At 37.8% G+C, this 22386-nt stretch overlaps 1 protein-coding gene across 2 annotated transcripts in view; it reads right to left on the minus strand.

The window, feature by feature from the left end:
- Nucleotides 1-22386, minus strand: part of COL9A1 (collagen type IX alpha 1 chain) — a 92615-nt gene that overhangs the window by 40914 nt on the left and 29315 nt on the right. For both annotated transcript variants that reach the window (XM_059178374.1, XM_059178375.1), the window contains 13 exons: nucleotides 21095-21169; nucleotides 20723-20758; nucleotides 20537-20599; nucleotides 15581-15634; nucleotides 15289-15324; nucleotides 13355-13378; nucleotides 12466-12519; nucleotides 11093-11146; nucleotides 10334-10366; nucleotides 9514-9570; nucleotides 8022-8075; nucleotides 3407-3460; nucleotides 928-981 (listed from right to left, as the gene is read on the minus strand). In XM_059178374.1, the coding sequence (XP_059034357.1) occupies nucleotides 928-981; nucleotides 3407-3460; nucleotides 8022-8075; nucleotides 9514-9570; nucleotides 10334-10366; nucleotides 11093-11146; nucleotides 12466-12519; nucleotides 13355-13378; nucleotides 15289-15324; nucleotides 15581-15634; nucleotides 20537-20599; nucleotides 20723-20758; nucleotides 21095-21169 (648 nt within the window). The remainder of the gene's footprint in view (nucleotides 1-927; nucleotides 982-3406; nucleotides 3461-8021; nucleotides 8076-9513; nucleotides 9571-10333; nucleotides 10367-11092; nucleotides 11147-12465; nucleotides 12520-13354; nucleotides 13379-15288; nucleotides 15325-15580; nucleotides 15635-20536; nucleotides 20600-20722; nucleotides 20759-21094; nucleotides 21170-22386) is intronic.

Here is a 22386-nt window from a genome sequence, read left to right on the forward strand (position 1 = left end):
ACCCACAAACTGGCTTTCCTAATATACTAAGTGGCAACCATTTTCTTAAAAATCTGATAGAGAAGCTGGGCACACCCCTACACACACACACACACACACATACACACACACACACACACAGTGAGAAAAACATTTCTGAGCACAACAGGAACATTCAGGTTTCCACTGTTTTCATTTTCACTCATCCAAGCATTTCCCATTCTTCATCCTCCACCAATGGGAACACGTCATCCTTCCAGGCCTGGCATTCTTCTAATGCCACCTCATTCATGAGCCCTCCCAGTTCCCTGACCAAGAGTGGTCACTCCTTTGTCTTCACTCCCTCACACCACTTGCCCTCAAATTTATGTGTCTCTTTTACATGGTAGTTAGCCATCTACTCATTTGTTTCTCCCAATGAATAACAAATTTGAAGTCCTTTTTCCTCTTTGAATCTCCCCACCATCTCACAGTGCCTTGCTATGGAAATGGTAGGAGAATCTGGTTTTTGAGACTGAGCTAAGGACAGGTTGGAAGTGCAGGGAGTATTCTTGTTGGGGACAGAGCTCAGCGATCAGCCCGGAGGGAAAGCCATGGATGGTCCTCGTGTCCTTGGGGAGATCTTGCCTTCTCTTGCCTCTCCCTTTCCATCCTCTCCTGTCTTTGCTTTGATTTCCAGTATTAACTATTAATAATGATGAAGATGTAAAAAGGTAACATCCCTGTTTATTCCTATCTACCAAGATAATTTAAAATATATAGTACATAAGTATCACACATACTACTCACTTCTGTCATCTATGTTTATAACAGAAATGTGAAAACTTAACCAAATATCTACTAAGCAAATAAGAAATTAAAAAATGATGTTGCTGAAAATAAGATATTTTTAAATGGGAAAATTTTTAAATATTTATACATTTTGATAACCTATCATCATCATCTTACTTTTTCTCCTTTGGCCCCAACTATGCCAGTGATGCCTCTTAATCCCTGGGCTCCCTGGGGGGGAAAGAAAAGAACAGTGAATTGTTTTAGTTGAAGCACACACTTATTTATCTCATCACAAACGTTGCTCCAGAAGGAGGTTAACATAACCAAAGGTAACATGAAGAAATAGTGACATCATGTAAACAAATGTTTCTAGTTTAGAAAGAAAAAAAAAATACAAGGAGAATTCTTCTGATGCTAAACACTCTTCTGAAACTCTGAAGACATACACAAACCTGGAGAGGAAGCAATTAATGATGACAAAAAAGTAAACATTATTATCATAAGAAAACCACAATCATGTATTTTGACTTACTTTTTAACTCAGATACAGAATACATTGCCATTTCTACTTCCTTCATGATTTGTAACTTAGTTACATGTAAGATGATTGTGATTTTAAACCTTGGAGTTAATTTCTCCCCACCAATGTATGCCGTCAAAGGCCATTCAATTTCCAGGGTCCACAAAAGCTTCTGACTATACATCGAGCTGAAATCTCTACTGACCACTAGGAGTCACTACACCACCCGTAAGGCATTCTACATTCCCACCTGGAGCAGCAGGAATCCATCTCCCCCCATCTCGGGCAATGGAGTGGGTAAGCCTAAAAATAAGGCTGTGAGTGTGATTTCTAGAATCTTCTTCAATACTGAAGCAGCAGGGCTCCAGGAGTGAGCCTACGTGTTCTCCTGGGAACAGCAGCAGGTAGATGCCCCTTCAGGAAGGTAGAGCAACTACTTCTAAGCAATTTGCTAACTGTGTGCTGTGCCTGGCTTCAGATCAAGTAGCTCTAGGCCAGTCATTCTCTTGGGCTCTCCCTTGGAGTAAGTGGGGCAGTTCTCTGGCCAACTGGGCCTGCGTCCAGATAAGTCACAAATTTGTGTAGATCAGTTAGGAATGACCTGACTGTGTAAGATTATCCAGCACAGGATAACCACTTGAGATATAAAATGTGGCCATATCAGATTCAAACTGCTCTTTCTGAAGATAATTCTACAAAAAGAATTCCAAAAATATTTGGGCCAATGGCAGTGACATGAGAATGCCATGTATTATCTCTTAAGGTGACTATTTTGAAGGACAAAGCTTGTGTATAAATGTTTCCAAAAGCATATAGCTTTAAAAAAAAAAAAATCTGTGCATTGCTTTATAGATGTACATTTAAAAAGTAAACATTTGTGAAGTTTATAGAAACATTTTGGTAAGCCTACTGCCAAACATCAGAACGTCAGCAAGCATTAACAATAGTCCCCAGTAGACCACTTGAGCCAGGCAGATCCCAACAGATATCCTTAATCTGTGAAAACATTTTTAAATGCTGCTTGCAAAATCCTGTTCTGAGGATTTGGGGGGTGGCTTAAAAATAATTTAGGTCCCCACTAAATTTTCATCAGATCAAAAAAAAAAAAAAAAAGCATATGTCTCGCATACTATTTCTATCTCTCTCTTACCAAATAGAGCCATCTCCTTGTCTCCTTTCAAAGGCTCAGGGAAGACAAGCTTCTGAAATAAATACCTTGTATTCCTCCAGGTTTTCTTAAAGTTCTCATGTAGCTTAAAAGCAGTGACCATTTCTTACAAATGCTCAAATTCATCTCCTCTAGCTCGAATTTCTTTCAGCTCTGGGGTAAGTATTAATCCACACAGCTCCCTGAACTCTTTTGTAAAAGGCCAGTTGTTTGGGGGAAGAGCAGAGCAGGGCAAGGAATGATGGCCCTATGTTTGTCCTCCCTAACCTGAGCCTGTCCCTCACCTAGCAAAGACCTTAGCTAGCTACAGTGTTCAATGAATATTCAGAAATTATTATTTCCATAATTGTTAACTACTCATCTTGACAAGAAAAAAAGTGTGGCAATTCTACTTTTGTATACAAAAGTAATGTAAATTTTGATGTAGCAAACACTTTAAATCGAAGTATGGCAATGTCCCAAATTACCTCATTGTGCATATAATTGCAGCAATCTGCCAAAGCACAAGGGACTAACTTTTTATTAAGAGACCTGATTATAAGCAATTAAGAATGTTCTAATTATAATGACTATATGCTGGCATAAGGTACATTAAATCCAGTGGTTGAGGTACCTCCTGCATATTCAGGGTACATGAAATTTTCTATATCATGTGAAAGTACCATAGAATATAAAAGACATATATCAACCTCTGTGTTCAATATTTGCTTTCAGATTGCCTAGCCCTAAAATCTAGTAAGTGAACATACGTAATTGTAGGTAAAATTTTTCTGTTAAAATGGTGCTTGATTATACATTGAGGATTCTTCCTATTTTGAAAAAATGGTAAACTCCCAATGCTGGCTTGGTGGGAAAATATGTTAATATAATACTATTAATCCAAACGCTAAACAGAAAATATTCCGTTAGTCGTGAAAAAAGAATATTTGCATATCCAAGTTAAATATTTTTAAAGAATACTTTACTGGAGGTCCCTGAGCTCCAACTTCTCCTTGTTCCCCTTGGTCCCCTTCTTCACCCTAATAAACAACAGAAAAGCACGCCAAGTGTTATTCCACCAAATGAGCATAGATAGATAACTCAGCACATCTGAAATTCACTTGGCATCCCCTGAGTTATGTTACCATACTTTCTTAAATTAGTTTATATGAGTAATCCATATTCATTGTAGGACATTCAGAAAATACAGAGAAGTTTACAAATAAGTCACCCAAATCCCACCTTTCAACTATAAATAACCAGTAACATCTTGGACACTTCTCTATAAAGGGGTGAATGGGGAGGAAAGGACAGAGAGAGAACATATATATATTCACGTTCTCAGTGTGTGTGTGTGGAGGGAGGTGTTACTAGGAAAATATGATCATCGTATGCAAACTTTTCCATCAACTACAATATTATTCATTTGAGATTTTCATTTTTTACTTCTCTTATTATAATTTTTCTACCATATGTAATTCTTTAAAAAGCATTTAAATCAGTCTTTCTTTTTATGGCTTATACCTTTGATGTCTCCCACAGAAAAGCTTTCTTCACCTCCTGAATATATCAATATTCATCTGTATTTTTCTTCTATAATTCTGTAGTTAAACTTCTTAAATGGAAACCTTTAATTGATTTTAACATAAAATATAAAGTAGAAATCTATCATTTTGGAGGTGGGTGGGGTGATCGGGTACGAGGGTGATGAGCATAAAGGAGGGCTGTGATGGGATGAGCACTGGGTGTTACATGCAAGCGAGGAATTACTGAATTCTCCATCTGAAACAAACGATGTACTATATGTTAGCTAGCTGAATTTAAATTTAAAAAAAGAAATCTGTCATGTTGTCATGTTGTTTTTTTCTTGTTTTTTTCTGGTAATTGCTCACCTTCTCTAATATCATTTACTGAATGCAAGATTCTCTCCACAGAGCCTGGAAAATCCTTCTTTAACATATAGTAAATTATGAATATACTTGTTTCTAGATTTCCTACTCTGCTCTTCTGATCTGTTGTATGAATTTGTCAAACTCACATCTTAATTATTGAAATTTTATAATACATTTTAATTTCAGATAGAATTCCTTTACCTTTGTTTTTCTTTTATGGCTACTCTTATCTTTCAGTTTTTCCTAAATGTTTGCTCTTCCAGATTAACTTTAGAAGTATCTGGAAGATCTTCACAAAAAAACTACTTGCTTTATATTAGGACTGCTCTGAACTAAAAGATTAATATGGAGAGAACTAGAATCCTTACAATACTGAGTCTATCTTGGAACTCAATGTATCTCCCTATTTAATCAAATCTTTTACTTTCCTTCAATAAAGCTTTGTTCTTTTCCTCATGTTGGTTTTGAATATTTAAATTTAAATATTTAAATATTTAAATTAAATCTTGACTATTTGGTGGTGATTGCCAATGGAATCTTCTTCCGTGTTGTTTTCTAGCTAATTATTGTTTGACTTTTTGATATTAATTTTATAACTTCTGATATGCTTTAAAATGTTAGTATATTCTGAAAAGAAATCCAACTGCTGTTTCATACCGAAAGATCACTTGACTGACTCTGAAAAAAAATTATTATTCCCTCTGACAAGTTTTTTTTTTACAGAAATACACTGCCCTACATGTCCTGTAGTAATGAATGTCTTAAATTGTAAAATTAATCATGAGAAAAATTCCTCATTTTTAATATTATGTGCATAATATTATATAAAAATCTATTCCTGTTGTTTCTTTATTACATATTTCAATTCACCCATGTTCTTGTTCTATAGATTATACCTTATAGTGCTTGTCACACACACACACACACACACACAGAAATGCAGAAAATTAAATGGCAATATTAATATAGAAACATAGAAACTTTGGGCATAAATGCAAAGAACTAGGTTATGCCTAAGTCATTTATATTTGACTTTTGAATCAATTATACCTAGTGGTTTCAGTCTCATAATTTTACTCAGATTATATTCCATAAAAACATCTGACTGATAGCGAGGAGAGGTAGTCCCAGTGGGAAAGCCAATGAATTAGCTATTTCAAGGAACGGATAAGCAACACATTTGTGTAATTAAATGCTACCTGTATGTCCCTGCCTAACTATCAAAACAACAGTGACTGATATGTGCACAATAAGCTTTCATTAACAAGGTTTGGGGTATTTTCTTTTCTTTTTTCTTTTTTTTTTTTTAAGATTTTATTTATTTATTTATTTGACAGAGAGAGAGATCACAAGTAGGCAGAGAGAGGCAGAGAGAGGAAGGGAAGTAGGCTCCCTGCCTAGCAGAGAGCCCAATATGGGGCATCCCAGGACCCTGGAATCATGACCCAAGCTAAAGGCAGAGCCTTTAACCCACTGAGCCACCCAGGTGCCCCAGTTTGGGGTATTTTCCTACAGATTCCAGGATAAGCCCTGGAGTAATATAGATGATTTAACTATCTCACCAGCAGGTGAGTAGCACACAACTAATCAATCAATAACTACAACATAATGACAAATTTAGGAACAGCAATTTGTTATCATTTTACTGAAAGATTGTTGACCATTCATTTATTTACAAATTTTAAAATCTTTGTTAACTAATTTGTAGAGTAAATTCAAGGCAAAATTGTGAACCCACTTTCAGTTTACAGTTCAGTGCATCGATTACCCTTTTAAGGTTCATTTTTTAATGAGTTATTGTCACCCTTTCGTCCCAAGTAAATTTTCTTTTTTTTTTTAAGATTTTATTTATTGATTTGACAGACAGAGATCACGAGTAGGCAGAGAGGCAGGCAGAGAGAGGAGTAAGTGGGCTACCCGCTAAGCAGAGAGCCCAAAGTGGGGCTCGATCCCAGAACCCCAAGATCATGACCTGAGCAGAAGGCAGAGCTTAACCCACTGAGCCACCCAGGCGCCCTCAAATAAATTTTCAAAGACAACACTGGAAGGTGTGAGTGACACAGCATGTGAAATAAATTAAAGGAGTTTTCAACAATGACTAATAAAAGTTTGGCCAATTTTCTCACACACCAAAACTTCTTCACTAAAATCAAGCCAAATTTGAGAGTCTGGATAACTAACTTGTACAGGTGTCAACAATAATTGGTTTCTTGAGGAGAGGGGGAAAGTATTCTAATTGACACCTCTATCCCCAAATGGGATTGTATATGTGCTGCCAAAGAGAGCACCCCCAAATGGGATTGTAAAAGTTCCCCTAAAGAAAAGGGGTCACTAAAAGAAGAAGGAAGGGAGCATGGCATCAAAAATAATAGAAGTCTGCCGAATCTGTTTGAAACATGCATTACCTCGTGAATATCTTTTGGTATAATGTAATATCCTTACACATATTTTTCTGTGGTTAGATAATATTCTATTGCATGGCCATGTCACACTTAATTTAGCCAGTCTCCTGTGGTTGGACATTTTTTTTTTTTTCAGTTCTGTTCTCCTGGCACTTAGAATAAACTCTGACACACAGCAGGTACTTTAAAAATATTTGTTGAATTTTTTTCAATTATGAATTTCAAGATTGAAAGGAGGAATGAACAGGCAGAAAAGTCTCTGAAGTACTCAACTTTTTTCTACTTTCTCCAATTTGACAGTAAGAACCCAGGTGTTACAGTCCAGATAAATAAAATGCCTTAATTACTCAGGGCCCAAGTAGTAAAAGACTAGAAATAAGTGTCCAAACTGTAACAGGGTAGGGAAAATTGGCTTACTTATCCTGATTATCTCAGGTTGTTCAACAGACTGATTTTAGCTAGAGTTCAAGGATATCAATGCCTGACAATATAATAAATTGCCTCTTCAGTTCTTAACTTCCAAAGAAAAAGACTAGTTTTCCACCCAATAAAGGTCTAGAAGGACATAGTCAACAATGTCTAGAAAACCCACATTAATAAGAACAGTTTGGCTTTGTAAAATATCACAGAACTAGCAGACAACACTTCTGTTATGCAGGAAGTCAAATTCTTAGACATTTAAAGCCAATATGCACCTGTGGATTTTTAAAAGAGCAAGTCAGTCATCATACTTTAAATTTCTGCCTTGGGTTTTCTGCAAGACACACCAGCCTCAATGCAAGTTGTGCTACAGATTCTGTCTTTCTATCCTGACAACTATTTAAGTCTATCATTCACTTCCAGATTACCCAAAATCTAAATTCTCTTGAAATGGAGTCAGAAACAGACAAATTATTTCAGAACTAACATGAGAAGCTATCAGCTTTCAACCTCCTGTTTGCTAGTGTCAGCGACACGTCGTAAAATATTACACGTGTCATAAAATTTTGTTTAGTGGAGTGGAAAAGCTAGCTGAATGATGTTTTGACTATCAAAAGCATCAAGGAAAAAAAGCTGAATGTGATTGATTTCAAAAGGAAAGCAAGGGGCAGCAACACAAGAAAGAATGAAATGTCTGGTGTATTATTGTTTTTTGTAATTGAACAACATGAGAATATTGTGCTTAGTCAGGATATTGAAGCATCTACTGAAAACCTGTCGATCGTCATTTGAAAAGGAAGGAAAAAATATCATGCTTTCTTATTCCTTATAATATGTTGTACTACTTCCTAAACACAACTTACCCATTAAATACTCATTTTCCTTACCTTGTGACCTTGTCTTCCAGGTTCACCAATTTCTCCTTTAGCCCCTTTATGACCCTAAGAATGCATAAGTAACAATAAATAAATTAATTAAAAAATAATTCTATTGGGTTTGTTACAGAAAGTGGTCAGGAGGTTCATAAAGTGATTTGTTTCCCTAAATCTGCGTCAGTGTGCTACAAAAAGTTATGTCACAAAGAAAATGACTGTCTTCAACAACCTTAACAGTGCCATGTGTATTACATGACTGGTGTATATGGTAAATACTAGCTTTAGTTAATAGAAAAACACTGTTCTAGAATAACAAAGCTTCATTACCTGGTTCGCCCACATGATTTATCACCAGCTGATCCCCAGATCCCTCTATCCCAGACTTCCTCTCACAGTTGGGTCAAGAGCAACAAGTCTTCTCCAGCATCAGTAACCTTCTTCTCGGAGATGACAGTCCTGACTGAGCTTAGCTGGCTGTTCCCTGCTCTCTCTGTGCTGCTCCAAAAACCCTCTGCCTCCTCCTCTATACCCACCTCCTTCCTGGAGATAGAAGAAGGGCTGGTATGAGAAGGGGAGCTCCCCCGATGCACAACTTCCACCTCTTGTACACAATTATAAGTGCAAAGGGAAAGCCATAAAGGGCAGTCCCTGAAAGCTGCATAGTACGAGAAGAAATCCCTGTATCTTCTTGTCAGGCTGCCTGTTCTAAGCATATGTGTGCTTCGGGTGGTAATATGAGGCAAATGGGAAATGAACATTCTAAAATTAAGTCTGTCAGAGCTTTCACCCTCGGACACTTTCTTATTGTGAGAGTGGAGGTCTTGGAGAAAAATAAGACACCAATCCAGGACAAAATCTTCTGCAATTGTGGGAACCCACTAAAACTCACATTAGAGAAAACCATAATTGGAAAACCAGTGCCCTGGTGCCTTTCAGATCATAGCAGAATTCCTCTGGTCTGGAATTTTCAAAATCACTTCAGACTCATAGGCTAGAGAGAAAAAGCCACTTAACCCCAACATTTGGAGGTTTTTTAATGGGAAATTTTGAAGTAATTATGATACAGAGTGAGAGAAAAACATTTTGTGGAAGTCTCTTTCCTTGGCTATGTTGCACTGTTTTCCCAATTTTTTAACTAAAATAGATTCAAATACATTATGTGTATAATTGCTCCCCAATCTTCCCCATAGGACGCAAACTTCAGAGCCTTAATGTGCTGTTACAGCATCTCTCCAGCCAGTACATTTTACTGGTATTTCCTCCCTGAACAACAAAAGCACTGTATAATCAAACATCCACGTCTCATGTACCTGCCAGGGGAGCCAGCTGAAGTTATAGGACTGTAGAAGGACCACAGACTAAGCCAAAGAAAAAACAAACACAGACTTGCCTAATCTTCCAAAATGGGGTCTTACACCAGAAAGGCCAGTACTTACAGGAAAGGATCTAGTTTTTTCCTATGGTTAATACTCTTGAATATAAAATACTGAAATTATTCTCTTACCCTCATGCCTGGTAAGCCTGGATATCCTGAGCGACCTGGTGGACAGGAATTGGGACACTGCGAAGGAGAGCGAGAGAGAGAGGTAGAGGGCATAAATTAGAGCCTCCCTTCATGACAAAATGGTACTGTTTTAGGGATTGCAGCTTCAGAATCCCAGTATAATTATATTCATTAAATAAGTCTGAATACCCCTTCTTTTCAATATTTCATTTTTAAACTCAGACATATTCCTAGCTTACAGAAAAGTACAGAGAATAGAACAAGCTCTCCCCGTGTGTTCACTATCCAGATTAAATAAGTGTTAATATTTTGCCATATTTATTTCAGATTTATTAAAGAAATAAAATGTTTCCAGACCTCGTATACCAAATGTTTCCAACCTAGTGTACCACAACCTGATCCTTTTCTCTTCCCCCACCACCAGAACAGCTCTATCCTGAGGTCCACAAGCCCTTGTCAAATTGGCCAAAATTGCATTTAGTACAGTTTACCAACATCATGTGAATATTAGTCTGTAAGTAAAACAAGTCTCAGAGGGAGACATTGGACTTCTAGCTTCCGAAATTGGGGTGCTATGGTGAAAACGATGCTTTAGTCATAAAGCAAAAAAGACTTTGGAGAAACAAAAACATTTCCATAATGAAAACCACATACAGTCCAAGTGTATACAAACCACCAGCCCACTAGGGCTCTGGATTGCTCTGCTATCCAAGTAGAGTAAAACACAGAAATACAACATATTCCGGCAAGACAATTTTAAATCTAAAGATTACGTGGTCTTTGACTTAAACAGTATTTTGTTCAAAGGTAAATATCTTACCAAGGGATCTCCTTCATGAAAGCCAATTGTTCCCTAAAGTAAAGAAAATATTAAAGTTAAGAATATAGTTACATACCCTACTCAAACCCACTAATAACAGAAAGTCCATTGGACAAAAATATAATAAATATATTTGTTCAATAGAATATAAGGGATGAATAGCAACATACAATATGCTAATATTCTAAAAACCTTGACTCATGGGAATATTCCTTTTTCAGCTCAGGTTGGGATCTCAGGATTATGAGATGAGCCCTGCCTTGGGCTCCACTCAGCGAATGGTCTACTTGAGGATTTTTCTCCCTTTCCCTTTGCCCCCTTCCCCAAATTATATGCTTTCTCTCTCTCAAATAAATAAACACATCTTTTAAAAAACTGGGAAGAAATAAAATATGAATTATCTCCTATTTAAACTCCTATTTTAAAAATTGCTTACTGTGTAAAACCTTTGTAAAAATTAGTTCATTTGAAAATGTCCCTTTTATACATCCAAGTGTTAAGTATTTGAGAAATCACAAATGCCAAAAGACTTCAAATATATGAGTAAGCCATTCTCTGAAAAAATCACCTTTTAAATTATTGTTATTCCATGACTTTTTCGGCCTAAAAAGTCCCATGGTCTGAATGGGTGAAAAAATTTATAGCCATTTTGGAATTTTAGAATGATTACTTGATTAACAAGTACTTCCATTTTGGGTTCTTAGGTTTCTTTAATCCTAACTCTCAGACACAGGAAAATTCAGGCTGCAAACAACTTACACTGGGTCCTGGAGGGCCAGGGGGCCCAGGCGGTCCTCTTCTCCCAGGGTCACCCTAAGTTATTTGAAAATTGTGACACAGTGGTTATACACATGTCAAAACACAGTGCATAAGATTGGTGAGGCATGAGAGACTATTACGAGAAACCCCCACAGAGCTCAGCCATGCGTAGACCTGCCACGAAAATCGATGGGTGGCCCATAATCCAATTAGCTCCACAAAACTGGAAGGATAAAGGAGTTCCAGTCTCACCAAAGCAATAAACAAGGCAGAAGGAGATTTGGGGGGAAAAAAATCCAATTCTTCTCTAAAGAATGATCACTTTATTCTGAAAACAAACTGGAAACACAACATATTTTTCTAGTTGATTTACAGAGGAACTAGAACAGACAATACTGCCAGTGCCATCCAGATAATGGTAGCAAAAGGAGGCTTGCACCTGAAGCTATGGAATGGAAGGCTAATCTGTGCAATGCCAGACTCTCCCTGGTACTGTCTACCCACAGCTGTTACTTGGCCTGTCGCGTACCCTCTTGCAAATGGGATAAAAGATCAAAGATGGCTAAATTCAAATGAAAATAGATTTTGATTTGTCTTAACATTCAGAATTTACTCCTTGCATACTTATTCCTTCTTATATTTCTACCGTAAGAAGTTAAAAGCATCTTACAATTAATTTAACCTTACAACCATTTCATTTATTCATCTGTTCAGTGAATAATTTTACCAAATAGTAAGACATACTTACTATACTATAGTATAGTAATATACTATTACTATAGTAAGAGAAGCAAGAAGAAATATAGAACACGGGTCTCCTATTCTCAATGCGTTTACAATTATCTATCCTCCACATAACGTCACTACTTCTCAACAATCCTGAAATATTTATTGGATAGTAACATCAAGAACTTATTACCAGCAATTTTTCCTACAGAGCTCAGCTCTTTTATTACTTAATGTTAAGTTCTGTTGGTTCAATTATAATTTAATGATCCTAACATAAATAAACATGGCAATAATTTTTGGCTGTTCACTTTTCATCTCATGCAGTGAGACTAATACAAAAGATGCGGGACCTTAATTCCAGCTGAGAGTCTATTAGGTGGAGGAGACACACCTTTGATTGATCACTAATTCTGGAAGTTGGGAAGAAAAGTTTAGCTGGTAACTTTGGGAAAAAAATTTAAAATCACTCTACAGAAATGAGGTAGCATTATTATCGCCGGTTCCCATCAATATTGTGATCTAGAATGAAATTCATCACTTTTTGGATTTGCAGGAGAAAGCATACAGTTAGGGCAATTTGCCTTCCAGAATGATGTCTTCTACTAAATCAGCAAATGTCTATTAAAATGCACTGCAGTACTCACAACTGGTCCAACACGGCCAAGCTCTCCAGGGAGTCCTGCTGCCCCAGGAGGACCCTGTATATACACATGCAATGGAATATTACTCAGCCATAAAAAAGAATAGGATCTTGCCATTTGCAACAAAACAGATGGACCTAGAGGGTATTATGCTAAGTGAAATAAGTCAGACAGAGAAAAACAGATACCATATGATTTCACTTGTTTGTGGAATCTAAAAAACAAAGCAAACAAAGAAGCAAACAAACAACAAAAAACCGAACTCTTAAATACAGAGAACAAACTGGTGGTTGTCAGAGGGAAGATGGGTGAGGGTATAAGGTACAGAATTCCATGATAAAAAAGTAAGTCACAGAGACAAAAAGTATAGCATAGAGAACATAGTCAATAAGATGGTAAAAATACTGGTGACAAATGATGACCACACTTATTGTGGTGGGTGTGGGTGATGTATAGAATTGTATATTGGACACCTGAAATTAATATAACACTGTATGATAATTACACTTCAATGTTTAAAAAAGTATAATTCTAAATAAAGAAAGAAAGAACATGGTGAGTTATGGATATTTTTACAATCTATCATAAATGATATCAAATTTGATAAGTAACTGATTGATTTAGGAGTGTCTATCTGTCCTAGCTTTGGTTTCCAGTGACACAATAATTCATCTGACCAAATTTTCATTACATAAAATGGAACAAAATTTCTAAAATGAATAAAATTTTTTGTTTAACAGAACAGAGGTGTGTCATAGTAGCCACCTAAAGTCATGTATGTAGGACACTATAAATACCACTGGGTAGAGTCCATTGGAGAGTTAAGCTTGGAAGCTGAGAAATTGGTCATTGTTATAGACTAGGAAGAAATAAACCAAGAGATAATACTTACAGGGGGCCCAGGAATACCACGGCCCTAAAAGGTTAAAATAGAAATTATTATGGTAAGTGATTTAAACTTAGTATAAATGCATATAGATATAACTCAGTTCAAAAAGAAAGTATAAATTTTGTCACTAAATAAATATATGATGTTCATTCTAAAGAAAGGACTATGAATAAAGAAAAGTAAACATGGCTCTCCTTCTAAAGGAAGAAGCTTGTTTCAGCACCTCAAATATAGCTTGGACATCTAAGCTAACTGATAATACTTTTTCCAAACTTCTTTTTAAGAAAATCAAAGTAAAGAATTCATTCGTGCTTGTCTTCAGAACTTAGCATCACTCACAAAGAAGCACATCACATCCTGACAGTTTAAAGATTTTTTTTTTTTTTGGCTGTGTTTAATAAGAAATCTGCATTAAAAGCAATACAGTGTACTGCTTTATAATGTATAATGTGTTGTTTGGAAATCCCCCCAAACATTCAGCACGGAAAGGCAGGGAGTAAAGACCAGAAACCACCCTCTTTTGACAAGTAGGACTGTTTCCAGACACCAAATCCAACAGATGAAAATAAAATGGTGTCACTCCAGAAATTTCTTACTACGGGATCCTAATCTAATATCCTGAATTTGATCTTAAAGCTAATTATTTTGTCTCCCTCTCCTTTGTAATTTATCTCTATAGCAACACCAAACTGCATATAATCAAGGATTGAAATCACATCTTATTTATCCTTCTAGCCTCAATTCCTACTACAGGAACCAGTATATGCTAAACCCTAACTATATGCTTGTTGAACTTCCTATAACTGAACACCAGCTGCCTAAAATCCCTTTTTCTCTATCTTTGCTTTCCAGGTTCAATATCCCCCCATTGGGAATCCTCATTACTCCTTTCTCTCCTACATTGACTTAAATAACTTTTATTCACTGCTATCTCTGATACCGTGTTCATGTTAGCTTTTCATTCCTGTCTTCCTTTTCTAAAATATCCATATATGAAGCATTTAGTGGAATCAGTGTGCACCCTGTGATAATGACGTTACGATTTCCATTATTCAGGCAGCCAAAACAAGCACGAATTTCAGATGAGCAGTATGTTTTAATAACATACTGGGGCTTTTTCAAAGTATTTCAAGGCATTTGAAAAATTACTCCTATTTGATCATTTTAATATGTAAATCAATTCAGGAAATAAGAGTTATGCTTAAAAATACCAAAGTAATCAATAAGTTATTTCACTATCATAGCTCTAAATGTTTGACAAATTTCAAATTTCACTTAGTTTTTTTTAAAAAGACATATCAATAAGATGTTGAGCTCTGAAAGGAAAAATATGAAGGAAAGGCCAGCAAGCTATTTCACTTCTGAAAATAGCCTCATAATGGAAAAGTTGACAGACAGTGAAATATGGCCATGAAAACAGTGCAAACAGAAAACAAAGACAAAAAATACAGATTAATGACAAGAACAAAAGAGAAATAAAGAGCAAAATAGAAAGGAAAAATAGCCTGAGAACCTAGCCCTCTTATAAATAGAAATTACAAAAATCAGCCAGAGTGGGCAATGCAGGAAAGGACTAACCAGGGAATCAGGCTGGTAATTATATCTGATGGTTACATTCCATCTGAGATAAAACTAGTCGTGAAGAAAGTGGTTTGATATTATGGTTTAAAAATCGACGATTTAGATTTGCTGTTATTATGCAAGAAATGTTTTCCATCAAGGGGATTGAAGGGGGAGTTACCTATTGGGAGACATATGTATTTTATACTGTGCTTTCAAATTTCTCTAAAGGTTCTCTACTCATACTCAGAATGCTTACCATAGCAGATAAGTCCTGAACTCCTTTGTGATGCATATTATGCCAAAAGCTGCATTTAAACATTTCGCAATGACAGGAAAAGACAGATTTTCAATTCTGTCACTTTACAGTTACTTACTGGAAATCCACGAGATCCAGGAACACCAGGTTCTCCCTAAAAATAAAAAGAGCTTCATTGTACTTAGCTTTTTGTATCATGAATATGTAAATATGTAAATTGCATAAATTTTGAAATCATTAAAACACTCCATCTTGATGTTTTTAATTTAATTCAACTAAAACATGATTTTAGTTGAAGTACATTTCCTCTGTTTCATAACTGATTTTTCAGTTGATTTGCAAACACTATAATAAAATTATACTTCAGCATCTAACTAATACCAGTAATTAATACCAGGTGGCTAACTTACTTTTTGTCCTCTTGGTCCAACAGAACCAGGGGATCCATCAGGTCCTGTTAATCCCTAACAAAGGAAGATGATGTTAGAACTATTATAGCATCCTTAGGCAAATAATTGCATTTTATTTATTGTACAGAATGGTTATCTTTGTATGATGTAAATATTTACAAAGAAATACTTTCCTATATTCTTATTCAAAGCTAATGTTTAACATGAAATCTGCCTGTTACTTTCTGTTGATAAATTGTATAATATTCCTAACTTCCTGCTAACAGGGTCCAATAATTTTAGTAATTTTTGTCTTTGCTTTGGAAAAATGCTGACAACAATTGTAGCCTTCTAATAGCTACATCTAATGGGACAATAGATCTTGACTTTGTCAATTACCCATGTTTAGGCACCTCCCTTATTTCAGACATATAGTAAAAATACTATATGACTCTGTATCTCTCTAACAGTGTTTTGAGAGTTAATAAAATGTTTCTTCAATAGAAATTAAAAATACTCAATCTCATTATTGCCCTATAGCCATCTAAAGCCCCCAGCCATCTTCTAGCAATAATGACTGATTAACTTTTAAAATAAAATATTTGGAGCACCAGGGTGGCTCAGAGGGTTAAGCTTCTGCCTTCAGCTCAGGTCATGGTCTCAGGGTCCTGGGATCAAGCCTGCATCCTCTCTCTCTCTGCCTGCTGCTCTGTCTACTTGTGATCTCTCTGTCAAATAAATAAATAAAACCTTTAAAATTAATTAATTAAATGTTTGAGAGCATCCATGTTTCTACTCTATTTGCCTTAGTAAAAATAACCATAATTAAGTATATATTTTCATGTGTGTCAATTAGTATGCAGAATTTGAGCCAATTATTATCAATCACATTTTATAACTATCATATTTAATATTAAATATGTTATTTAAAGCATATCCTCCAAATATTCTCAGTTTCCCTATCAGTACTTTTTTTACCATCATCCTCAATATAAAATAGATTTTAAAGCATTAATAACACTATATTGTACATCTTAATTTCCACATTTGATGAAGATGTATTTTTATTTTTTAATTTTTTCTCTACTCTTTGACACTTTTAGATATCATTTGTAATGCACTCTTGAAATTACACCTTGCCAAATACAAATATGTGTACTTGTATATATACATATACATATGTGCATGCATACATCATACATCTTACAAAACTATTTATTATCAAGATGTTGAAAAAGACTCAAATGGTATTAATCGAGAAAGGGATTCCTTGCAAATATGAAAGCCCTACTTAAAAATGGATCACCAAAATCCACGTTTAATCTGTCATAGTCTACATATCACTAAAATGTTCCCATGTAATTTATATAGAAAACCAGTTCACGGGCCACCATTTTTACATTTCTCTACGTCAATCCATTTCCCTTATAACTCCAAAGGGTGAATCAAAGGAGATAGAAAAAAAATAAGTTGAAAATGTTAATTACTGGAAATTTACCAAAGAAAAATATTAAACGCAATCTACATACAAGCCCCAGCATCTTAGGTGCTGAGCACCTGTAGTAATGCAATGTTCGTTTTTTATTTTGGTACACAAACCACACATCCGGAGCATTCCCTGCAGGCATGGATGGCCCACAGATTGTACAAACCTGAGAACATTTCTGACTCAAGGAACCCCTAACACCCACTTCATGTAGAGACCCTCCAAAATCAACCTTGGTCAATTTCCACACATGCAACCAACGCAGTCTTCGAGACTGACGAGACTGGCTTGCAAGAGCTACAATATAGGGTAGAGTTTCAGCTGCATAATAGTAAAGCAGAACCAGGTAAGTGGTTGAACGACACGGAAGCTGCTTCCAGGTCACTTCTCATTTAAAGTACCTTGTATAACACATGACCAATTATGTCTGTCACTTAGGAAGTTCTTTGAACTAAATTGGTAATACATTTTGGTGTCAGATGTTATAGTGAACTCTGTTATGAAATAGTTATGTAAAAAACCATAAGCTCCATCAGGACAAGGACTGCATGACCATTATAATCCTGGCACACTGTCCCTGGTGTCTAACATATACTCAGTACAGAAGTCTATTAAGTCTATTAAGTCTATTAGTCTATTAAGCAGAAGGATATTTCGCTTATCGCTCTACATCATCTTTATTCGGGTTTCAAATCCCAACGTTGCCACTTATTAGTTGTGCAACCATGACAAGCTGCTTAACTGCATAGTGCCTCAGTTTCCTCATCTGTAAAATAGACATAATATTAATATCTACCTGATATGGTAATTTTGAAAATTAAATGAGATATTACACATAAAATGCTTACAACAGTGCCTGGCAGAGTGGGCCCTGAATAAATATTAGCTATTCTTATTATCATCATTATTATATGGACAGCATTGTTATAGAGGTTGTAAAGAGTTCGCCTGAAGTACAAGACATCTTTCCTGCCCTCTGGCAGCTTAAAACCTCATTCACAAGGGGTTCTGCAAACAAAACGAATGAACAAACAAAAATCTAGATATTAACCATAAGTACTTATTACATGGCCCCCTCACCATTTCTTTGATGTCTATTTCTACTTACACTGACCTATCAGAACGACTTTTAATAACTACTAATCATATAAACATCTGCCAGGGATAGTAGTTGTATACATCCTGAGGATGTTCTAACTTCTTTCCTCTAACAAATGGTATGGTTTAACTGTAATGCTTATATTTAATTCTAATTCTTCTTCTGCCTATCTTAGATGGATGCTATAAAGAATGAATAAAATACTGTTTTCAGAGCTCACTGAGCATGTCATAGCAAATAGTGCTGATAAGAATATCTCTATTGATTATTGATAATAACACAGTTGTCCTTTGGGTGCAAAGTTATAACCAAACTCTGACTTCTCTAATTTTACATATATATATACACACACACATATATAGATGAAATATCCCCCATTTGCATTTACACACACATAAATTCCATTTCACAATAATTCTTATCTGCCAAAAACTTGACAGAGAAAAATATTACCAGTGGCAGAAAGAATTGCTTTCATATGAATGATGTTTGTGAAGATAAAGTTCTGTATGGGATGATTTTGAAGCTGTGCTCTGAACTTTCATGCTGCTGCTTGGCAGAGAACACCAGACCTCAATAGTAATTTCCTTCCAACATTCCAACTACTCAGCTCATGAGACTCAAGGCATAATTCTACAAGCATAGCTGCCATGAATCTTTTACACTTTCTGTCAAAAAATCTACTTCACTTAAGATAATTACCCTTTAAATCATGTTCCTTCTATAGTCTTCCAAACATCATCTGATTAACCATTTGTTAACATTACCAAAAAGTATAGCTTTGCAATAAACCAAAGAGCAGAAGACAAAGAGGTTGGAGGTTTAAGGTCCCACCATTACAGGCCGGCTTCCCTAACAAGAACAGATCATTGGCGCTCCTGCTTACCTAGCCCCTCTATGGTCAGGGAAAAACAAAGCAAACTCTGATGCAGTTACTCATTTTTCACTATTCTCAATGTCTAGTCTCAATTTAAGGTAAAAGATGTGTTTAAAATGTCAAATGAGCCAAAGAGTACAGTAAGTCAGAATTTTGTAAGCCCCCTGGGGCTCCATGTCAGAATCTGGTGGAACCGTACCAATATTTACCAATAATTACATAATATCAATTATATATTATTTTTGTGATCCATTGAATTACCCATATCATTTTTCTTGGCCAGGAATTCAGATACTAAAAATGAGCTATCACTCTTTTCCTCTCTTATTTCCTCTGATTATTCACGTATTTAAGATACTCGTTTGTATCCGCATGAGACAAAACTATCTGGAAAGAGAGTGAGTGTAAAAATGAAGAAATCTAGGTTTCTTTTTTCTTTTTTTTTTTTTAAGATTTCACTTATTTACTTTACAGACAGAGATCACAAGTAGGTAGAGAGGCAGACAGAGAGAGAGGAGGAAGCAGGCTCTCCGCAGAGCAGAGAGGCTGATGCGGGGCTGGATCCCAGATCATGACCTGAACCAAAGGCAGAGGCTTTAACCCACTGAGCCACCCAGGCGCCCCGAAGAAATCTAGTTTCTTTCACTATCTTAGCCACTAAATAACCCTGGGTCCCTGAGGAAACTACTTGTCCTCAAAATTATTCAGTGTTCTTATCTGTGGAGAATAATATTAACCAAACTTGCCTTCCAAGTTATTGTAAGGTTAAAGGAAATAATGTTTGCGACTGCACTTGAGGAAAAAAGTTCTACACAAATGTACATTAGTATAGTTAACTTTTTGCTTAGTATAGTTAACTTTCTGTTGTAGGAAATGCTTAAAAGACTGGCACATACACAGAGGTCTTCCTACGATTCTGCAACTATAGACCACAACAAAAACTCCTTGTACTTCTAAAGATTTTTAAGCACTTTCATTTGTTTATCCAAAATTTCTGTTTAAATGGGGGAATTATTTTATAAAGCAAAACCAGTCATTGTCTTTATAACCTGGCGGTGAAAGGTAAAGAGTTTGCAGTATGTTGAGTATGCTGCAAAAGCACCGCACAGAAGCCCCAGCGGCGCCCCAGGGGAATCCCAGCGGAGCCCTGCAAGATTCCTCTTCCTTCAGTATCCCCTGTGCCAGGAAGTGGGGCTGAGAGCTCAGGCAGTGAGCAAGGAATTGAGGGATAGGGGCAGGCCCCAGGGAACCCAGGAGGGTTTTCTGAGAGCAGGGAAGGCCAGCGATGGGTGCTCTACCCAGGGGGGGCGCGAGCTATGTCCACCCTCACAAGACCCTTTGCAGAAACTGCCGCCTCCACGGCACGCGGGGAGTACAAGGCCCAGTTTAGGGCCACAGCCCTGTTTCAACGAGGATTCCCGCAGCCTGCAGGCCTTCAACATATGGCCAGGTCTCTCCTGCCCCCACGCCCACCCCCGCGCCCGCTTCCTCGTGCGCACGCCTGCGCCTACTCACGTCTGCACCGGGCGTGCCTGGCCTGCCGGGAGCTCCTGGCTTGCCGGGTTCTCCAGGAGGACCCTGAGCAGGAAGGGAGTGAGGCCGGGAGAGAGAAAGATCCAAAGTTGAGACTCTTGGGACTCACATGGCTGCAAACCACGTCCGGAGGAAAGAAAGGAAGAGCGAATGCGCTGATCAACTTACCGGGGGGCCCGGGGGACCCTTTGGACCTCGGTCACCCTGCAGGGTAGCAGAAAAGGCAAGAGTAGTCCGTGAGTGGGAGGCGCTGAGGACCCAGCTGGGAGACTCCCACGCGTGTTCACCACGCACCTCGGGGACAGGGACGGGGTAAAGCTAAATGGCAGAGATTCTTGACCAGCGGAGACAACTGGACGTGTCTACTTCATCCCTCCGGGAGTGCCCAAGCTTCTAGAGAGGATCCAACCCAGCCCTCACCCATGCCCTAGCCTGCCTCTGGACGGCGGGTGTCTGGCCCCATCAAAAACCCCATTCCGATGGAGAAAGGGTAGGAAAAGGCGGGACTAGAGGAACAGAGGACTGCAGATAGAGACTTACGTCGATGCCATCGATGCCTGGAACTCCAGGGGGACCCGGGGGCCCGGGGGGACCCTGCTGGCCCGGGGGACCTCTCTGACAAAAACAGCACACACGGGTTAATGGAACACATTGGGCAGCAAGGAGAAACGTCATGTCCTAAGGCCCCCACCTCCACCCGGTAAGGACACTTCCCTTTGGAGGACAGAGTCTTGAAATCCGGAAAGAGTATGAAACTCCCAAACCACCCCAGGTTTCTTTGATTCCGCCACATTCTGAATAAGGCTCACTAGTGTGGTTAGAGAAGAATCTAGGCCCTAAGATGGGTGCTGGGGTCACAGGGACTCACCCCTAGAGGGACCATTAAACCAAAAGGTGGGTCTTGAAGAAGGGAGGGCCTGACGCCTCTTTTTTTTTTTTTTTTTTTTTTTAAAGAACTTAGTAATGAAAATGGTGGCCATTCATCATCACGGTTTGATCAGCAATTGAGGGTGTTTTGGCTAAAATGGAACCGCTCAGAACCGAGGTGCTCCAACCCAGATCGATTTCAGGATCGTTTTGTAAAACTTTCTACATCCAGTAGAAATCAGGGAGAAATACTGGAGGAAAACTGGGGAGGATTGGGGCAAAAGAGCTTTGAAACCCAGGGAGGGCCTGGCCTCATTTCGATTTACCTGCATTGACACTCTCTTGCATAAGGTCTCTGCGCCTCCTTCTAAAACTACACCAAATTTCAGACTGACCCTAGGGTATTACCGCTTTTATCGCTTGCAAACAGCTAAGCTATGATGGTGCTAGAGGGAATACTGGCGACTGAAAATAGTGTGACCATGTGGCTTAGGGAATGTGAGATTTTTTTTTTCTCTCTCTCTCTCTTCTAATTTAAAAAAAGAAAAAAGAAAAAAAGTGGGGGGAGCTTCTTTCATCAAGGAAACTTTGTTTTTGTAAACTCCAATGACTAGACAGGTTACAATGGGGTCTTTGTAAGTGAAACCTTAAACCGCCACTGGGCTCACCCGCCCCCGCCTGGTCCTCTCCCGAGCGGGAGGGAAGAGACGCTGGAGCCTTCGGGAAATTGCTGAAATTTTGACTGATGCCAACCAAGGCCGCCGGGTTCCAATCCCAGAGCGGCGAGCACAGCTAGCGGGGGCTGGCGGTTTAATGCTGCCACCGTGGGCTGGTGGAGCTGACAGGCAGCTTCAGCGCCGCTAGTCTGAATTCCCGCCTCCTCCAGAAAGGCCTGCTCTTGAATGCAACCAGGAGTGGCTGGGTGGGGGAGTTAAGCAACCCGGTAAACCGCCTAAATTTAGTGG

The sequence above is a fragment of the Mustela lutreola genome, chromosome 6, assembly GCF_030435805.1.
Source record: "Mustela lutreola isolate mMusLut2 chromosome 6, mMusLut2.pri, whole genome shotgun sequence".
NCBI classification, from domain to species: Eukaryota; Metazoa; Chordata; class Mammalia; order Carnivora; family Mustelidae; genus Mustela; species Mustela lutreola.